Source organism: Sus scrofa, chromosome 1, assembly GCF_054392235.1.
Source record: "Sus scrofa isolate SSC_HxYL_T2T_F1_AM1 chromosome 1, Sscrofa_HxYL_maternal_Yorkshire_Landrace_v2.0, whole genome shotgun sequence".
NCBI lineage: Eukaryota > Metazoa > Chordata > Mammalia > Artiodactyla > Suidae > Sus > Sus scrofa.
In genome coordinates this window covers 122,206,196-122,221,184 of record NC_139383.1, presented here as the reverse complement: position 1 = coordinate 122,221,184, position 14,989 = coordinate 122,206,196, and the positions used below count along the sequence as shown (strand labels likewise).

Below are 14,989 nucleotides of genomic sequence, written 5' to 3'. Positions count from 1 at the left end.
AATTCTGCTTTGCTTTGTAGTTTTACCACACATGTAAGTATATCTTTTTTTTTTTTTTTGCTTTTTAGGGTCACACCTGAGGCATATAGCGGTTCCCCAGGTTAGGGGTCTAATCACAACTACAGCTGCTGGCCTCTGCCACAGCCACACCAGATCCGAGCCACATCTGCGACCTACACCACAGCTCATGGCAACACTGGATCCTTAACCCACTGAGCGAGGCCAGAGATCGAACCTGCAACCTCATGGTTCCTAGTCGGATTCATTTCCGATGTGCCACGACGGGAACCGTGCATGTAAGTATATCTAAACAACACTCGTAGTTTGCCTGGTTTTTTTTTTTTTTAACTAATATAAAATGAATCCCTTGCAATTACATTTTTGAGATGAATACTGTTGATGCATATGGTTGTGATTGATTCATTCTCATTGCTTTATACTATTGCATTGCACAAATATGTCACAATTTACTTATCCAGTCTATGGTTGATGGTCATTTGGGGTGATTCCAATTTCAATACCAAAAAACTGCTTTTTGCAAAAGTTTATCCAAAGTAATTCCTCAACATCAGCACTGTTGACACTTTGGGCAGATAATTCTTTGTTGCGGGAGCTGTCCTATGCCCTGTAGGGGGTTGAGCAACATCCCTCACTTTTACCCCTTACTTTCTTGTCCTGGTCATGATCATCAAATACATCTCCAACTGAATCCTTAATCCAGGTCTTCTAGCTTTAAATGTATTCTTTCTGTATACTCTGCTTCCTCTAGTCCCCTTTGTACGTTGTCTCAAAGGCATGTAACTACAACTTGTTCCTAATTAGTGAGATCTTTAAACATGTCTGGAACAACTATTTATTAAGTATGTTCATAAAAAGCATTTACAGAATGCACCTAGGAACTAGAACTATAGAAAACATCTCTTTGCTTAAGGACTAACCAAAGCAAAGCCTACATTCATTTGCTTATGGAAGAAACTTAAGATTTCTTCTAAGAAGGGCTGGCTGTGCGGTCTGACTGGGCCTGTTAATACCTGTGGCAGGAGGGAGGCAAAGGGAGGGCATGTCCTGGGGTCTGAGTTCTGGAAGGAAAAAGCACACCCAGTTTTGATCTGTGCTCTAAAGAGGCCAGAGCCCCACTATCCTTGCAGAGGTCCTGAAATAATAGATGCTACTGGGTGCTGTTGAGCAAGTCGGATCACGAGGGGGTGGCTGGAGGTGAGGGGGCTCTGGCTGCCAGCTGAGTGAAGGACTGTCCCCAGCAGGAGCAGGGTTCCTTGAGGGCTGGGGAGTGAAGCCCAAGGTAACTCAGGCTCCACTCTTCTCAGGAAGTAAGAAGTATCCCATCTCCACCAGGCACTTTTCTTTTATCATAGAGGAAAGACATTGTATAAAGGGTTAGCGTGACATCATTTCCTTCCTCGTCTATTGGAAATCCCCATTCCCTGCTTGAGAAGTGCTTGCTTCTCTGAAAGCTGGCTGGACAGCTTTCAGATTAATTAAGCAACCTATGTATTAGGGATGTGTCAGCATTTGGTTAATAAGAGCCATTAGCCTTATCCCAGAAGTCATCTGATTTCCCAGCAACAGGAATAGAGGGGAGTGGGGGTAGAGTGTGCATTAGAACACTCTGGGAAGGAGGAAGCCTCCCGCCCAGCAGTTCTAGGGAGCAGGGTTGGGGGTGGGGAGCACATGAACATAGGCACAAACATACTCTCTAAATATTCACAGATGGAGATTTGGCCTCTTTCATGTCCAGGGGAAGAAACCTATCACCATACATGCAGGTTGATGAGGTGGCTGGAGCCCATAAATACTAGGACCTAGATGTATTTTCTGTGCAGGAGGCCCCTCTGTGTGGAGACAGAGCTGGGTGACTTTCTGAAGGGAAGGGCCTCCCTGCCTGTAGCCATCCTGGGAGTCACCCCCTTCTTCCAGTGTCCATTTGCCTCTAGCTTTGCCTAAGGCTGCCCAGTTCCCTCCCCCTTCCCAGCTGCTTCCTTTTGGGGCTTCCTGAACATCATCCCAGCTAAACCCTTATTTGTTCACCTCGCTGTCCACTGAAAACCCTTCTGACAGCGTCTTTCCACTCCTGTCCTACAAAATCCCTGCCAGGTGTGGCCCTGCTCCCTCCCGGCCCGCTGCAGGCCACACTGGCGTCTTCCTTTCTTCATACAAGTCTAAGCCTTGGTTGGGGTTAGGACCGCCATCCATATACTCCTACCCTACATCATATCTACTGTGAAAAATATGCTTCCCCCCTAAGATTGGGAACAAAGCAGGAATATCAGCTCACTCATTCTGTTCAATGCCCACTGGAAGCTCTAGTCAGAGCAATTAGTCAAGAAAAATAAAAGGCATTCTGATTGGAAAAAAAGTGAAAATACCTGTATCTCTAGATGAGGTGATCTTGCATAGAGGAAATTCTAAGAAATACACTAAAAACCTTGTTAGAATAAAAAAATTCAGCAAGATTATAGAACACAAGATCCCACGTATAAAAATAAACTGTATTTCTAGGCACTAGTAATGAACAATCCAGAAATGAAATTGAGAAGACAATTCCACTTACAATACACAAAGAGAATATAATACTTAGGTGTAAATTCAACAAAAGAAGGATGACTCTACTTGTATGAAATGTCCAGAGAAGGCTAACCTACATTGACATAAATGGTGGCTCTTTCCTGTTTAAATGTCCTCTGTGACCAGAAGGGGTACAACTGTTCCAGTAGGGCAGCACCTTGGTAAAGTAAGCCAGTTACAGCAAAGCCCTCCTTCTCACTGGTCTCTCCTGTCTCATTCTCACATCTAAGTATGTCTTCAAGTATGTCTTCATTCTTCTTGTGAGTATCAAAGGATGGGATGTGGTCTGGGAGCCCCTGCCTGGAGCTCTGAACAAGGAGCTATGCTGGGTATTTTCAGACACTGCTTCATATAACCTCACAACACTCCCATGAAATGACTGACATGGGTTTCTGGAATTTCCTGCTGGCTTCATCAGTGGATGGCATGATGCATATGCATTAGGCTCCCAGGACTCCAGCCACATTAACCTGTCTGGTCCCTTTCTTCACCCCCAACCAGCACTGCTAATGCTTGCTCAGCCTTTGGATCTTGTCTCACTGCCTGCAGCATCCTCTGATAGTGTGCACCTGCTTAGAGTGAGGTGGGGGGTTATCAATGCAGCAGGACAGTAAGTTCCACGGGGGTGAGGCCTGTTCTCACCACTGTAGCCCCTGGACCTGGCATGAGGCTGAAGACTGGCCTCAGGCTGCATGTTCTGAGTTATGAAGGAGGAGCAGAAGGGCACTGGCTTGAGTCAGAATCAGTGCACTTGGTTTGAGGCCCAGCTCTGCCGCTGGCCGACATGTGACTTGGGCCCATTACTTCGCCTCTTTAGGGATCAGTATCTTCACAGGTTAAAAAAAGGGGATTCAGACAATGGTCCCGGGCTGTTTTTCTAAGAAGGCTTTACAGAGTGTTCTCAGCAAGATCCTGTCAGATGCACCTCGGAACATAGGAAGCCAGCACTGAGGGGCGATCACTGTCTCACTCCTTCACCACACTGCAGGCCTGGAAACCACTACAAACATCAGTCAGTGGCGAGAACAGCCATTTATTTCATTTCCTCAGTTTGGTCGGACAGACTCAACCTTCAACCCAGGCAATCTCCCTCCACCACTAGGTGGCGATCCTGTGCAATCAATAACGAGGAGAGGCTTTCGGAGAGCTGCCAGAATTGATTAACGGGGCTAGCTAGGTGCCTGCAGACTCCACCCACAGTCATGAAGAAGGGATCCAGACTTTCTTGCAGAGTAAACAAGATCCTCGTGCTGAGGCTTCAAGAACTGGCTTAGCCTAGCCGGTGAAAGTGGGTCGTTATACCTTCAGGAATTTTGTGGATCAGTTGTTAAAAAGAGCCATTATTAAAGATGAAATGGAACATACATAATTGAATATATTAAAAGCAAAGGCAATAAATATTCATAACTTGACCCTTCCTAATTATTTCACCACACTTTACATCCATCCATGCTCTTGAAGTTATTGTCTTCTGCCTACATATAGTGGGAACACTGCACGATGGTGGGTGACTGCGTGTCTCCTCCCAGCTCTGGGACCAAGGATACACCCTGGTTGCTTGAAACTGGCCTTAGCAAGAACAGAAACTGACAAATGTTACAACTCAGGTCTTTCCATCCCCAGAGAGCTGTCTTCACAGCACACCACTGATCCCACGCTACCCTTGGGATAACTCACTTTCACTGGTCTAAAAGCGGTTTGCCTAGATTTATTTTGTAGTGGATATGCAGATTTAGATAATTTTGGTACTGCTCATATTTTATAACTGCATTCCAAAGAAACCTCACATGATTGAAAACTGTCTTATAAAAACAATTACTTCATTGGAAAATGGGGCTTGGAGCAAGAATTTCAGACTCAAAGTTATTTTTCCTACTACCATTTCAATAATAAAGGTTCACTTTATAGATATTTGTATATAGTTATGAAACTCCACATCATAGAGCAAATTCAGTGTTTCATTATATGCAACTCTGGCACAGTGTAATTTAGTTGTTCTATTCTATGTGACCCATCATTTCAGGGTAATTTGTATGGCTGGGCCTCCATATGCTAGGTTCTGCATCCTAGAAGCAGATTCAACCAGCTGCAGATTGAAAATATTTGGGAAAAAAATTCCAGAAATTTCCAAAAAGCAAAACCTGAATTTGCTGGGCAGGGCCACTATTTACATAGGATTTACATTGTATTAGGTATGAAAAGTAATCTTGAGATTTAAAATATACAGGAGGATGTGCGTAGATTATATGCAAATACTACTTGAGCATGAATGGATTTTGGTATCTGCGGGGTGTGTGTATGTGTCTGAGAGGGAAACAATTCCCCTTGGATACATTTACCACTTTATTGTGTCTATTCTTCATTAAGAAAACAACACATGAAAAAGCTTGGCTACAGGACCTGCTTTTACAGCAGGTCTCTTTCTGAGTAGGGCATTCGACATCTAACTCACACCACAAAGTTTCCAGAGTAATCAAGCATGTTACACCCAGTTTTCATTGTAAAAACCTGCATTGCTGGAGAAGACCAAGTGGTGCCTTTGCCCTGAGACATCAGGATGCTGACTGACCTCTGAGCTCTTGTGGGCAGCTGCCCAGTCTCTCAAGAGGCCGGAAGGTCACAAGAATACAAGACAGCAATGACAACAAAACACTGTAAAGTGAGGGACTATTCAGTCTCGCCCTTCATGGGATATGAGTTTTTATGGTGACTGGAGCAAAGGATGCTTAACTAGAAAAAAAAACAGTGGAATAGTATAGCAGGAGAGGGAGTTTTAGAATTTATTTACATTCATGAAATGCAGCTAGTGTCTGTTGCTCTGTTCCCTCTCAGCTCTCTGGCTATCATTCTGAGCCCACAGAGAGCTCGGCTATTCCATGTGTGTGCATGGGGGAGAGGGTGGGGGAGAGAGTGTCTCCCTGACTCCTCCCCCTGCCTTGGCTTCCCTTGGCTGCCCACCCCTCCCCCCCATTAAAGCCAGCAATGCCCAAAGCTTAGACCCTCAGAGTCCAGAGCTCTATGCAGGCCAGACATTTGATTTCTTGAGGGCCAAGGGATACCCATTTTTCAATCCTGGTAGAAAATATTAGTATTTCCCTGTAAGACCAAACCACATGAATAACAGTCATAAAACAAATACAAATAAATTTTCAAACTGCACTGTGCTTTTAAATTTACAAAGCCCTTACTTCTTGAAGAAACCCTGAGCAGGCTTTAAGATTATATTATTAGCTCTGTGACACGGGTGAGGACACCGAGGTGTAGGAAGATGAGGCCACATCCATGAGGCAGCATAGCCAGAATTAGCCAAATAATCCATGTGCCCAGCATGGAGCACATAGAAAGCACATGCCTCAGTAAGGAAGTATTTGATGAATGAATTTAACGGAGGAAGGAAGGAACAAATGACCCAAGACTCATACCCGGTCCTTGCAACAGTAAATCTGTGTTCTCTGCCCACGGCCAGGCCACCTTCTATGAAGGTCCCTGCAGCTCCCCCACCTCTGGGCACCTTGGTGTGCTTAGCCCATGCCAGGGCGAGCTGAGATTAAGCTTCCAAATCTCACTTCTTTGTTCTGCAGCTGTGAAATTTATGTCTTGAAATTCCAAGAAGGAAAATAATGGCATTTTATTTCATTGGCTCTTTAAAATATACTCTGTTCCAAAAGGTTGAATCTATAAACATTACTGGAAATGTGGGAATGGATGCCAGGAATTCCTAAGCTTTATGTCTGCCTGGGCCAGGATATGGCGGCTGCTCCTGTAGATTATGGGTTGAGAAATATTGCTATTGGACGCTTGTTGGAAATTTTAAGCCCCTTGAAAATACGACTCTATTAGGAGAATCTTGTCAAAAGACACACAGGCAGCATTTAAATTTTTGTATCGATCCCTCTTTTGTGGCATGGCCAGAAGCCCTACCACTGAGCACTTCTGGTTGTATTAATCTCTGGAGTATCTCAAAATTTCCTGAAGCCATCCTCCCATGAAATGGATCACAGGATTAAAAAGGCCAACAGAAAAAACATTTCCAGTCTTGGTTTTAGTGCTTCCAGGAGTGAACTGGAGGTAGATTATGTACAACTTGGTTAGAGGAGGGAAAACACAAAGCACACGTGATTGGCAGATCAAGAGTTCCTACGAAGCCAGAGCAAAGGCTGATGAATGAACTGTTTATATGATTCCTGCTTCACCTGTTCTCCTTCTCTGAAAATCAGGAAAGGTCTTGAACCTGACTCAGACTCTTCAAAAGGCATGCTAAGGGGCTGCAAGATCATCATTCCCTCTACTCTTACTTTTCTTGGACGATAATAGTGACGATGGCAACAAGCACAGCTACCACATCACAAACGTGGCCTGGCAGGAGTAAAGAGTCCATTGGAGTGGTAATTAATCTAATGAATGCTTCATGCTCTCCTCCCTTTCCTCTGAAAAACCCAAATAACCCCCTTGCCAAAACTGACTGAACCCAAAATAAACTGACAGAGACTTTCCTGAATTAACTTGAGGTGCTAATGACACAATTTGATTTTATCCACATTACACAATCCAAAAGAAATAATTGCTTGTGCAAAATATGTCTATAAAGAAAAGCGCACAGGGGATGGGAGAGGGAAAGGAAAGAACACAAGAGTTGAAAGTCTGAGGAGATTTGGTGGTAATTTCCCTTTTATAGGTTGGTAAATTCATGGGCCTGTTTGGAACTGTGATGTAAACAGAAATTTTTGTCTTCATGGAAATGTACAAGCTGGGGGACCCCCAAAATTCCCTGTTTTGCTCCAACAACCACCTATGAATTCAACGGAATTCATAGGGGACCCCCAAAATTCCCTGTTTTGCTCCAACAACCACCTATGAAATCAGCGGAATTCATGTTTTCTTGGCAAAAAGGAGTTTTTAAATGAAGGTAACCACAGGGCCCCTGAAATGCACGATTAAGTCTCTGGCAGAATTAGAAATTATTTAACTTTTAAGTGTTTCAGAAAATAATTTTTTTTTTTTTTTTTTTTGCTTTTTAGGGCTGGACTTGCAGCATATGGAGGTTCCCAGGCTAGGGGTTGAATCGGAGCTACAGATGCCGGCCTAAGCCACAGCTATAGCAATCCAGGATCCAAGCAGAGTCTGCGACCTATACCACAGCTCATGGCCATGCTGGATCCTTAACCCATTGAGCAAGGCCAGGGATCAAACCTGCGTCCTCATGGATGCTAGTCAGATTTCATTAACCACTGAGCCACGACACGGGAACTCCCCAGAAAATAAATACTAAGAAAAAGCTTGGAGTTCCCGTCGTGGCGCAGTGGTTAACGAATCCGACTAGGAACCATGAGGTTGCGGGTTCGATCCCTGCCCTTGCTCAGTGGGTTAACGATCCGGCGTTGCCGTGAGCTGTGGTGTAGGTTGCAGACACGGCTCGGATCCCGCCTTGCTGTGGCTCTGGCGTAGGCCGGTGGCTACAGCTCCGATTGGACCCCTAGCCTGGGAACCTCCATATGCCGCGGGAGCGGCCCAAGAAATAGCAACAATAACAACAACAACAACAAAAAGACAAAAGACAAAAAAAAAAAAAAAAAAGAAAAAGCTTAGTCCTTTGATCAGAGGATGATTCCTTTCTCCCTTCCTTCGTCTTTTTAGGGCTGTACCCAAAGCATATGGAAGTTCCCAGGCTAGAGATCGAAGTGGAGTGGCAGCTGCTGGCCTAAAGCACAGCCACAGCAACACCAGATCTCAGCCACATCTGCGACCTACACCACATCACATGGCAATGCTGGATCCTTAACCTACTGACCAAGGTCAGGGATAGAACCTGCCTCCTCATGGATACTAGTCAGGTTCATTACTGCTGAGCCACAATGAGAACTCCGGAGTATGATTTCTTAAGGAATATTTGCATCATAGCAGATATAAGTGTACAAAGAGGAGACTGGCTGGGATTCTTGTGACTATGGGACTTGGTGTGCCTAGTAAGCATTTATACACTGGTTTTACATACAGTCAGGAAAGTCTTACTGCCTAACAGATGCCTGTGCCTCCTTCCAGTCTCAGAGCCATTACCAAAATAGCATCATGTGTGTCTGAACTTTAGGCCTGAGGGTGGCAGAGGGTACGATGAGACTTAATAGGGAACGGTGGAGCTGAGGGCTGGAAGGGAGCAGCCTCGGTTAAGACACAATGTTCCTAAATTGCCTGCTTTTTGGCTGACAGATGCTCCCAGCTGGCTGGTGTGCAAGACTGTAACTTGCAGAGCAGGCTGGAAAGATGGTTTTGCTTGCCAAAACCAAAGCAAGTAGGAAGCTAGCAGACAGAGCTAAGAGATTTGGTGCATTTTGCTGACTGGTTTTAATCCCTTGCCTACTTTGGGTAATCAGACTAGGCCCAGCCACAGCGACACTTGATCTGAGCCGCATCGGCAGCCTACACCACAGGTCACAGCAACACTGGATCTTTAACCCACTGAGAGAGGCCAGGGAATGAACCTCCATCCTCATGGATACTAGTCAGATTCTTAACCTACTGAGCCACAAAGGGAACTCCCAGCACTGCTCCATTTCGTACACAAGTCTTCTGATCACATCTGAAACTGTTATTATTCTAGAGATAAGGAGAGGTGGGCAGGGGTAGAGGGGCTGCAGCAGCCCCATTAACTGGGTTCAGCAGAGAGAACTATTCTATCACTGAGAATCCCACAGAGTTGCAAGAGTCGTGAAAAGTCACTAGTTCAGCCACTATCACCAGCACGGTCATCGAGCCACAGTTGACCAAGTGGCCTCCTCCATGCCCTGTACCATGGTGGTAGTTGATGGATCTTATTTCTGGGTCCCCTCACAACCCCTCAAGCTTGGTGGTATTGCATCAGTGTACTGATAAGGAAAATGAAGCTCACAGAGGATAAGGAGAAGTAGCAGGCTCAATATTAGACAGGTAAGGGGGCTAAAACAGGATTCTCATCTTTGTATCTGACATCAGACCTGGTAACTTCAATCCACCCTGAGCCTGAATACTTCCAAGATCAGGTGCTCCTGACATCCCAGGGAGGTTCATCTTTGTGTAACTGGAATTTTCTTTGGCTTACTGTTGCCAAAACCTACACCACCTGGCAGGATTCACTCACTTGTCTTGAAGTTGTCCCTTGTCAGATGCCTGGTGACTCCACAGGCCACATGAGACCCCCTTTCCACACTGATAACTCTGAATATCTACAAAGAGGTCCAAGAATCTTTACTTCCTCCAACTGAAAAGCTTTGGTTTCTTTTTACCACTCCTTTTTTTTTTTTTTTTTTTTCCCTTTGGTGGCATATGGAAGTTCCTGAGCCAGGGATTGAATCTGAGCCACAGCTGCAGCACTGCCAGATCCTTAATCCACTGTGCCACAGCAGGAACTCTGCACTCTTCATTTTCTATTATGGAAAGACAGAGAGGCTCTCATTTTAAAGCCCTGAAGATTTGTGTTCATAAATAAATACCTACATCTCATAGCATGCTGAGATGGCATCCTTTACATTTCTAATGACTCTTTGAGCTGCCATGTTTATGCAGCTTCAGGCACAGACATAAATCAAAAACCCCATTATCCCTCAACCATCCAGAGAGCAAAAAAAGGTCACAGAGTAATCAAACCTCAGGGCTGAAGGGGACCCCTCGTCTCATGTTTCCATGATAAGGCCTCTCTGGAGAATGAACTGTGTGGGATCAACTTGGCTGTACTTTGAGAAATGCCAACTGTGGGCCTCACAGCCTTGGGGCTGGATTACAACATGTGTGGGTGGGAAACTGAACTTGAGAATCATGCTGACTGCCCGCAAATCCTTGCTCCTTGGTGTGACTGATGCAGACAGAGATCACCTACAGAATGTGGGACTCTTACCCTGCGGCGCCCTGGTCAGGGACCTTGAGGAAATCCAAGCTCTCCGGCGTCTGTGTCACTCGGTCTGAGCCAGTGGACTGCTGTCGTGGCAAGGGTGGACGGGCCATGGAAGTGTACAGGCTCTTCTGATTTGACCTATGGTTTCCAGGAGTGTGGGGATGTGGCACAAACTGGTTTTTGAGGACTCCATTCTGATGGTACCCTAGAAAGACGAAAAGAGGAGAAAACAAAGGTGAAATTTCCTGACCCTTTGCTAAAAGGCTCTGCAATTTTTTCCCATCTATTAGCCAAGAGCAACTTACTTGGCTTCACCAGGTCTCGGTTTCCCCATCTGAAAAACTGGTGGGCATAACTGCTAGTACAGAGCGAGGAAAAGAGCCAAGACAGTGTAAACTGCCCACTATGTGCCTGGAGCACAGCAGACACTCTCACACCCTTGTTGACCTTAACATGAGAACCATCAGATATGCAGGGTTTCAAAGCTCACAGTCAAGGAAAGGTAAGCCTGCAACAAGTTGGCAGGCACATTTGTGGGTCTAGGAAAAATGATGAGGTTATGATTCAGGAGGACTGACGGGCAGCTGTTTAAACAGCTGGATGTCCATTTCAAGGGGTCAGTCCTGGGTGACCTTTGCAGGAGCCCGCTGAGGGAGGTGGAGGGAGCTCTCCACACAGGCGGGGGAAATGTGGCCACTGCTTGGATCAGCCTTGATAGAGGAAGGTCTCTCAGCCAAACAACTGTTCCTAGTCAAGATCGCATTATCCAGTAAGCAGTGGATCCTTGTGCTGGGCTCCAAACCACAAGCCTTGGCTGAAAGGGCGTTAACGGTTCCATGCTATGTATGAAGAAGTCCTTAGCTTGTTTCCTACTAACAGATTTGGGCAAGAGAGAAGGGGAACAAGGCTCACTAAGGCACTCACTGGTGAACTCACCATAAAAGCCCTTCCATTCAAATTAAGAGAAGACCTCTTTGGTACCAGTGGGATGACCCTTAGTTTATAAGAGGGACTAGGGGTTTACTTACGGCTCTGCCTCTGAGTGCTGTTGAACTTGAGCAAGATCCCTGACCTTTCAGAGTGTCAATTTCTTCATTAAAGAATCAAGGAGCGTGGTGAGATCCCACTTGCTGCCAAGGATGGCAGAGGAGCACCTGAGCCAGGACTGTGTTCTAGGGCCATGATATTCAAAGGTGGTCCCACAGATGGGCTGCTCTGTGTTGCTGGTGACCCACTCACTGTTGATAAGTTCAGAAATTAGGGGAGTTCCCATCATGGCTCAGCCAAAATGAATCTGACTAACATCCATGAGGATGTAGGTTTGACCCCTGGCCTCGCTCAGTGGGTGAAGGATCCAGCGTTGCCATGAGCTGTGGTGTAGGTTGCAGAAGCGGCTTGGTTCTGGTGTTGTGCCTGTGGCATAGGATAGCAGCTATAGCTCTGATTCAGCCCCTAGCCTGGGAACCTCCATATGCATTGGGTGTGGCTCTTAAAAAAAATAAAGTTCGCAAATTAAGAGCAAGCATGTAGAAACGTTCAGAGCAGTTTCATAGACGTATCTCATGTCTGTTGATTCTAATAAGAAATCTTGGTTTACATTCTGAATGCTTTTAATATTCCATTATTCTAGTAATTTTTTTTTATTATATCTTACAAAAGTATAGTTTGTGATAGATTGAAAATTAAGGGGAAAAAAAAAAAAAAAAACCAACCTAAAACCCAAAAGGAAACAAAAAACCAAGCCCCGGTCTTTCACTACAGATTGTAGGAGAAGTGCTGACATATGGGATTCCAGTCCAATTGCCTCTTTTTATTGATGAAGGAACAGTCATGTATAGAGGTTGGGAGCCATGCTCAAGGTCAAGCTGAGGTGACTTTGGCCACCTTAGCTGAGACCAACGAGCTTTACCAGGTGGTCTGGCCAGGATATTGCATGGGTCTTGGCACATAAGCAGTAATAGAAAAACTACACTGGCTCTCTACACTGGTTCCTTTGTGCTTGGATTTTCTTCAAAGATAAAGGCAGAGGGGAGGAAAGACAGCTGGACCAGACAGAATGGGAGCTCCAAAAGAGATGAGAATTAGTTTCTCACTGATAGGCAAGGGTGTCCATATTTTACCATACAACTGTGAAATTCCAGGGCAGGAGACAAAAGAAATGCTTTTTACTGCTAATCTTGGACAGTGCTACGAATAGATGCCTTTGTCTAGATGACCCTTTCAGACCTACAGTCCTGACCTTACTAACATCAAACATTTTATAAGTCAACTATACTCCAATTTAAAAAAAAAAAGAAAAAAGCAGGTGTTGCATTGTGGCTCAGTGGAAATGAATCTGACCGGTATCCATGAGGACACACAGGTTCCATCCCTGACCACACCTAGTGGGTTAAAGATCTGGCATTATCATGAGCTGTGGTGTAGGTCTCAGATACCGCTCAGATCCCATGTTGCTGCGGCTGTGGTGTAGGCTGGCAGCTATAGCTGATTCAACCCCTAGCCTGGGAACCTACATATGTTTCAGCCCTAAAAAGACAAAAAAACCCCCCAAAAACCAAAAAACAAACAAACAAAAAAACCCCACACATAAGGAAAAAAGCATTCTGGCAGCAGTCTTTTAGGGCCGCACTTGTGGCATATGAAGGTTCCCAGGCTAGGGGTTGAATCAGAGCTACAGCCGTGGGCCTACACCACAGCCACAGCAATAAGGGATCTGAGTTATGTGTGCCACCTACCCCACAGTTCATGGTGATGCCAGATACTTAACCCACTGGGTGAGGCCAGGGATTGAACCCTCGTCCTCATGAATACTAGTTGGGTTTGTTACTGCTGAACCACAACAGGAACTCCCTAAATTTAGCTTTTAAAAACGTTTTAGTGAAGTATAGTTGATTACAATGTTGTGATAATTTCTGCTATACAACAAAGTGATTCAGCCATACATGTACACATGTCCATTCTCTCTCAGATTCTTTTCCCACATAGATTATCACAAAATATTGGGTAGAGTTCTCTGTGCTGTACAGCAGTGGACATTGGCCAATTGTTCCATATAACTCAGTGTGTATATGCTAATTCCAAATCCCCAGTCCATCCCTCCCTCTCAATTATTAACTGAATTGTAAGTCATGGGAAAACATTTTGTGAATTTTAAGAGTATTCTTCCAATACTAGACATATACATACATACATACATACATACATACATACATATATATATATATACATATATGTATATATGGTTTTTTTTTTTTGTCTTTTTAGGGCTGCACCTGTGACATATGGAAGTTCCCAGGCTAGGGGTTGAAATGGAGCTGTAGTTGCCAGCCTACACCACAGCCACAGCAACAAGGGATCTGGGCCAAGTCTGCAACTTACACTGCAGCTCACGGCAACACCGGGTCCTTAACCCACTGAGCAAGGCCAGTGATCAAAGGGAAGCATCATCCTCACGTTTGCTAGTCAATTTGTTTCTGCTGAGCCATGATGGGCACTCCTAATACTAAATATATTTTTAAGGGCAACAATTCTTACATTTATTCAGGTTTGGATTTTAACTTGCATGCTATGTATTTATCATAAAAAAACTGAGAAAAATGAAATATAAGATCTAAGAAATGTTTTCTATCAATTTTGTAATTCTCTTAGATATTGCTTTATTTTTTTTTAAAGAACAGTTCTCCTAGATTCTACCTGGTTAAGAAGAGACTTTCTATTTATTCATTCAGCTGTGAACTAGTTGCCAAGTACTGTCCTGGTACTGGGCTGGAGCTGGGTAGTGGTGGTGGGGTTACACCCTGCAAAATCCTATGTCCACCCTAAAAGTTGATGACATTCTGGTTGTCCTGGACAAGGAACTCCATTTTCTCTCACTGATGTATGAAGCCTTTCCTAAGAGAGTAAGGGTGCCAGGTAATAAAATGTAGATCGCTAACTCGGCCATGGTTCTGTCTCACTAGCTCACACTTTCCCTGAATTTTGGGGTCACATGCAGGGCTCCTGAGTTGGGAGGAGTACCCCTGGCCCAGAGATGGGTTATGGCTGGCTAACACGTGGGCATTTATTTGCTAAGGCGTTTCCACTCCAATGCATTTTACACCCGTAGGTCTAGTCCAGTGGTGCCTGTCTATGTCTACAGCGCATGCTTGGCTTACCTGGGGGTGGAGGGGCCGCTCTCATGGGGTAGTTGGCATTGTGCGTCCTGCTGGAATAACCTCTGTTTTGAATGGTGTTCCTTCGGGTAGGACCTGAAATAAACCAGCAAGGTAAAGTTAAAATTGGTGCGACTGGCTAGGTTGATGGCTCCGGGTGATTTTTTGCTTATGGCTAACTTCCGGGAAGCTTGGGATGCAGGTCTCAAATGGATCTGCAGGAGATGGGCTGCAGTGCAGATGGGCTGCCTGAGGGAAGTACTGTCCTGACTGCAATTGGGAGGGGCTGGAGAATAGGATGATGGAGGGTTTGACATGTTAGAGACAATGCCTTTACAAAGAGGTATCAATAAGAGTTCCTGTTGTGGCTCAGCAGAAACGGACCTGACTAGGA

General features: G+C 45.0%; 1 protein-coding gene across 4 annotated transcripts in view; it reads right to left on the bottom strand.

Annotated features, from left to right (window-relative positions):
• The window catches only part of MYO1E (myosin IE), a 224,024-nt gene that overhangs the window by 6,290 nt on the left and 202,745 nt on the right, over positions 1-14,989 (bottom strand). For 2 of the 4 annotated variants that reach the window (XM_021073512.2, XM_003353343.6), the window contains exons 25-26: positions 14,599-14,691; positions 10,448-10,649 (exon numbers count right to left, since the gene is read on the bottom strand). In XM_021073512.2, coding sequence (XP_020929171.1) covers positions 10,448-10,649; positions 14,599-14,691 — 295 coding nt within the window. Of the gene's footprint in view, positions 1-10,447; positions 11,782-13,868; positions 14,692-14,989 lie in introns of those variants that run through there. The other 2 variants (XR_014810374.1, XR_014810375.1) reach the window with 2 other exon arrangements.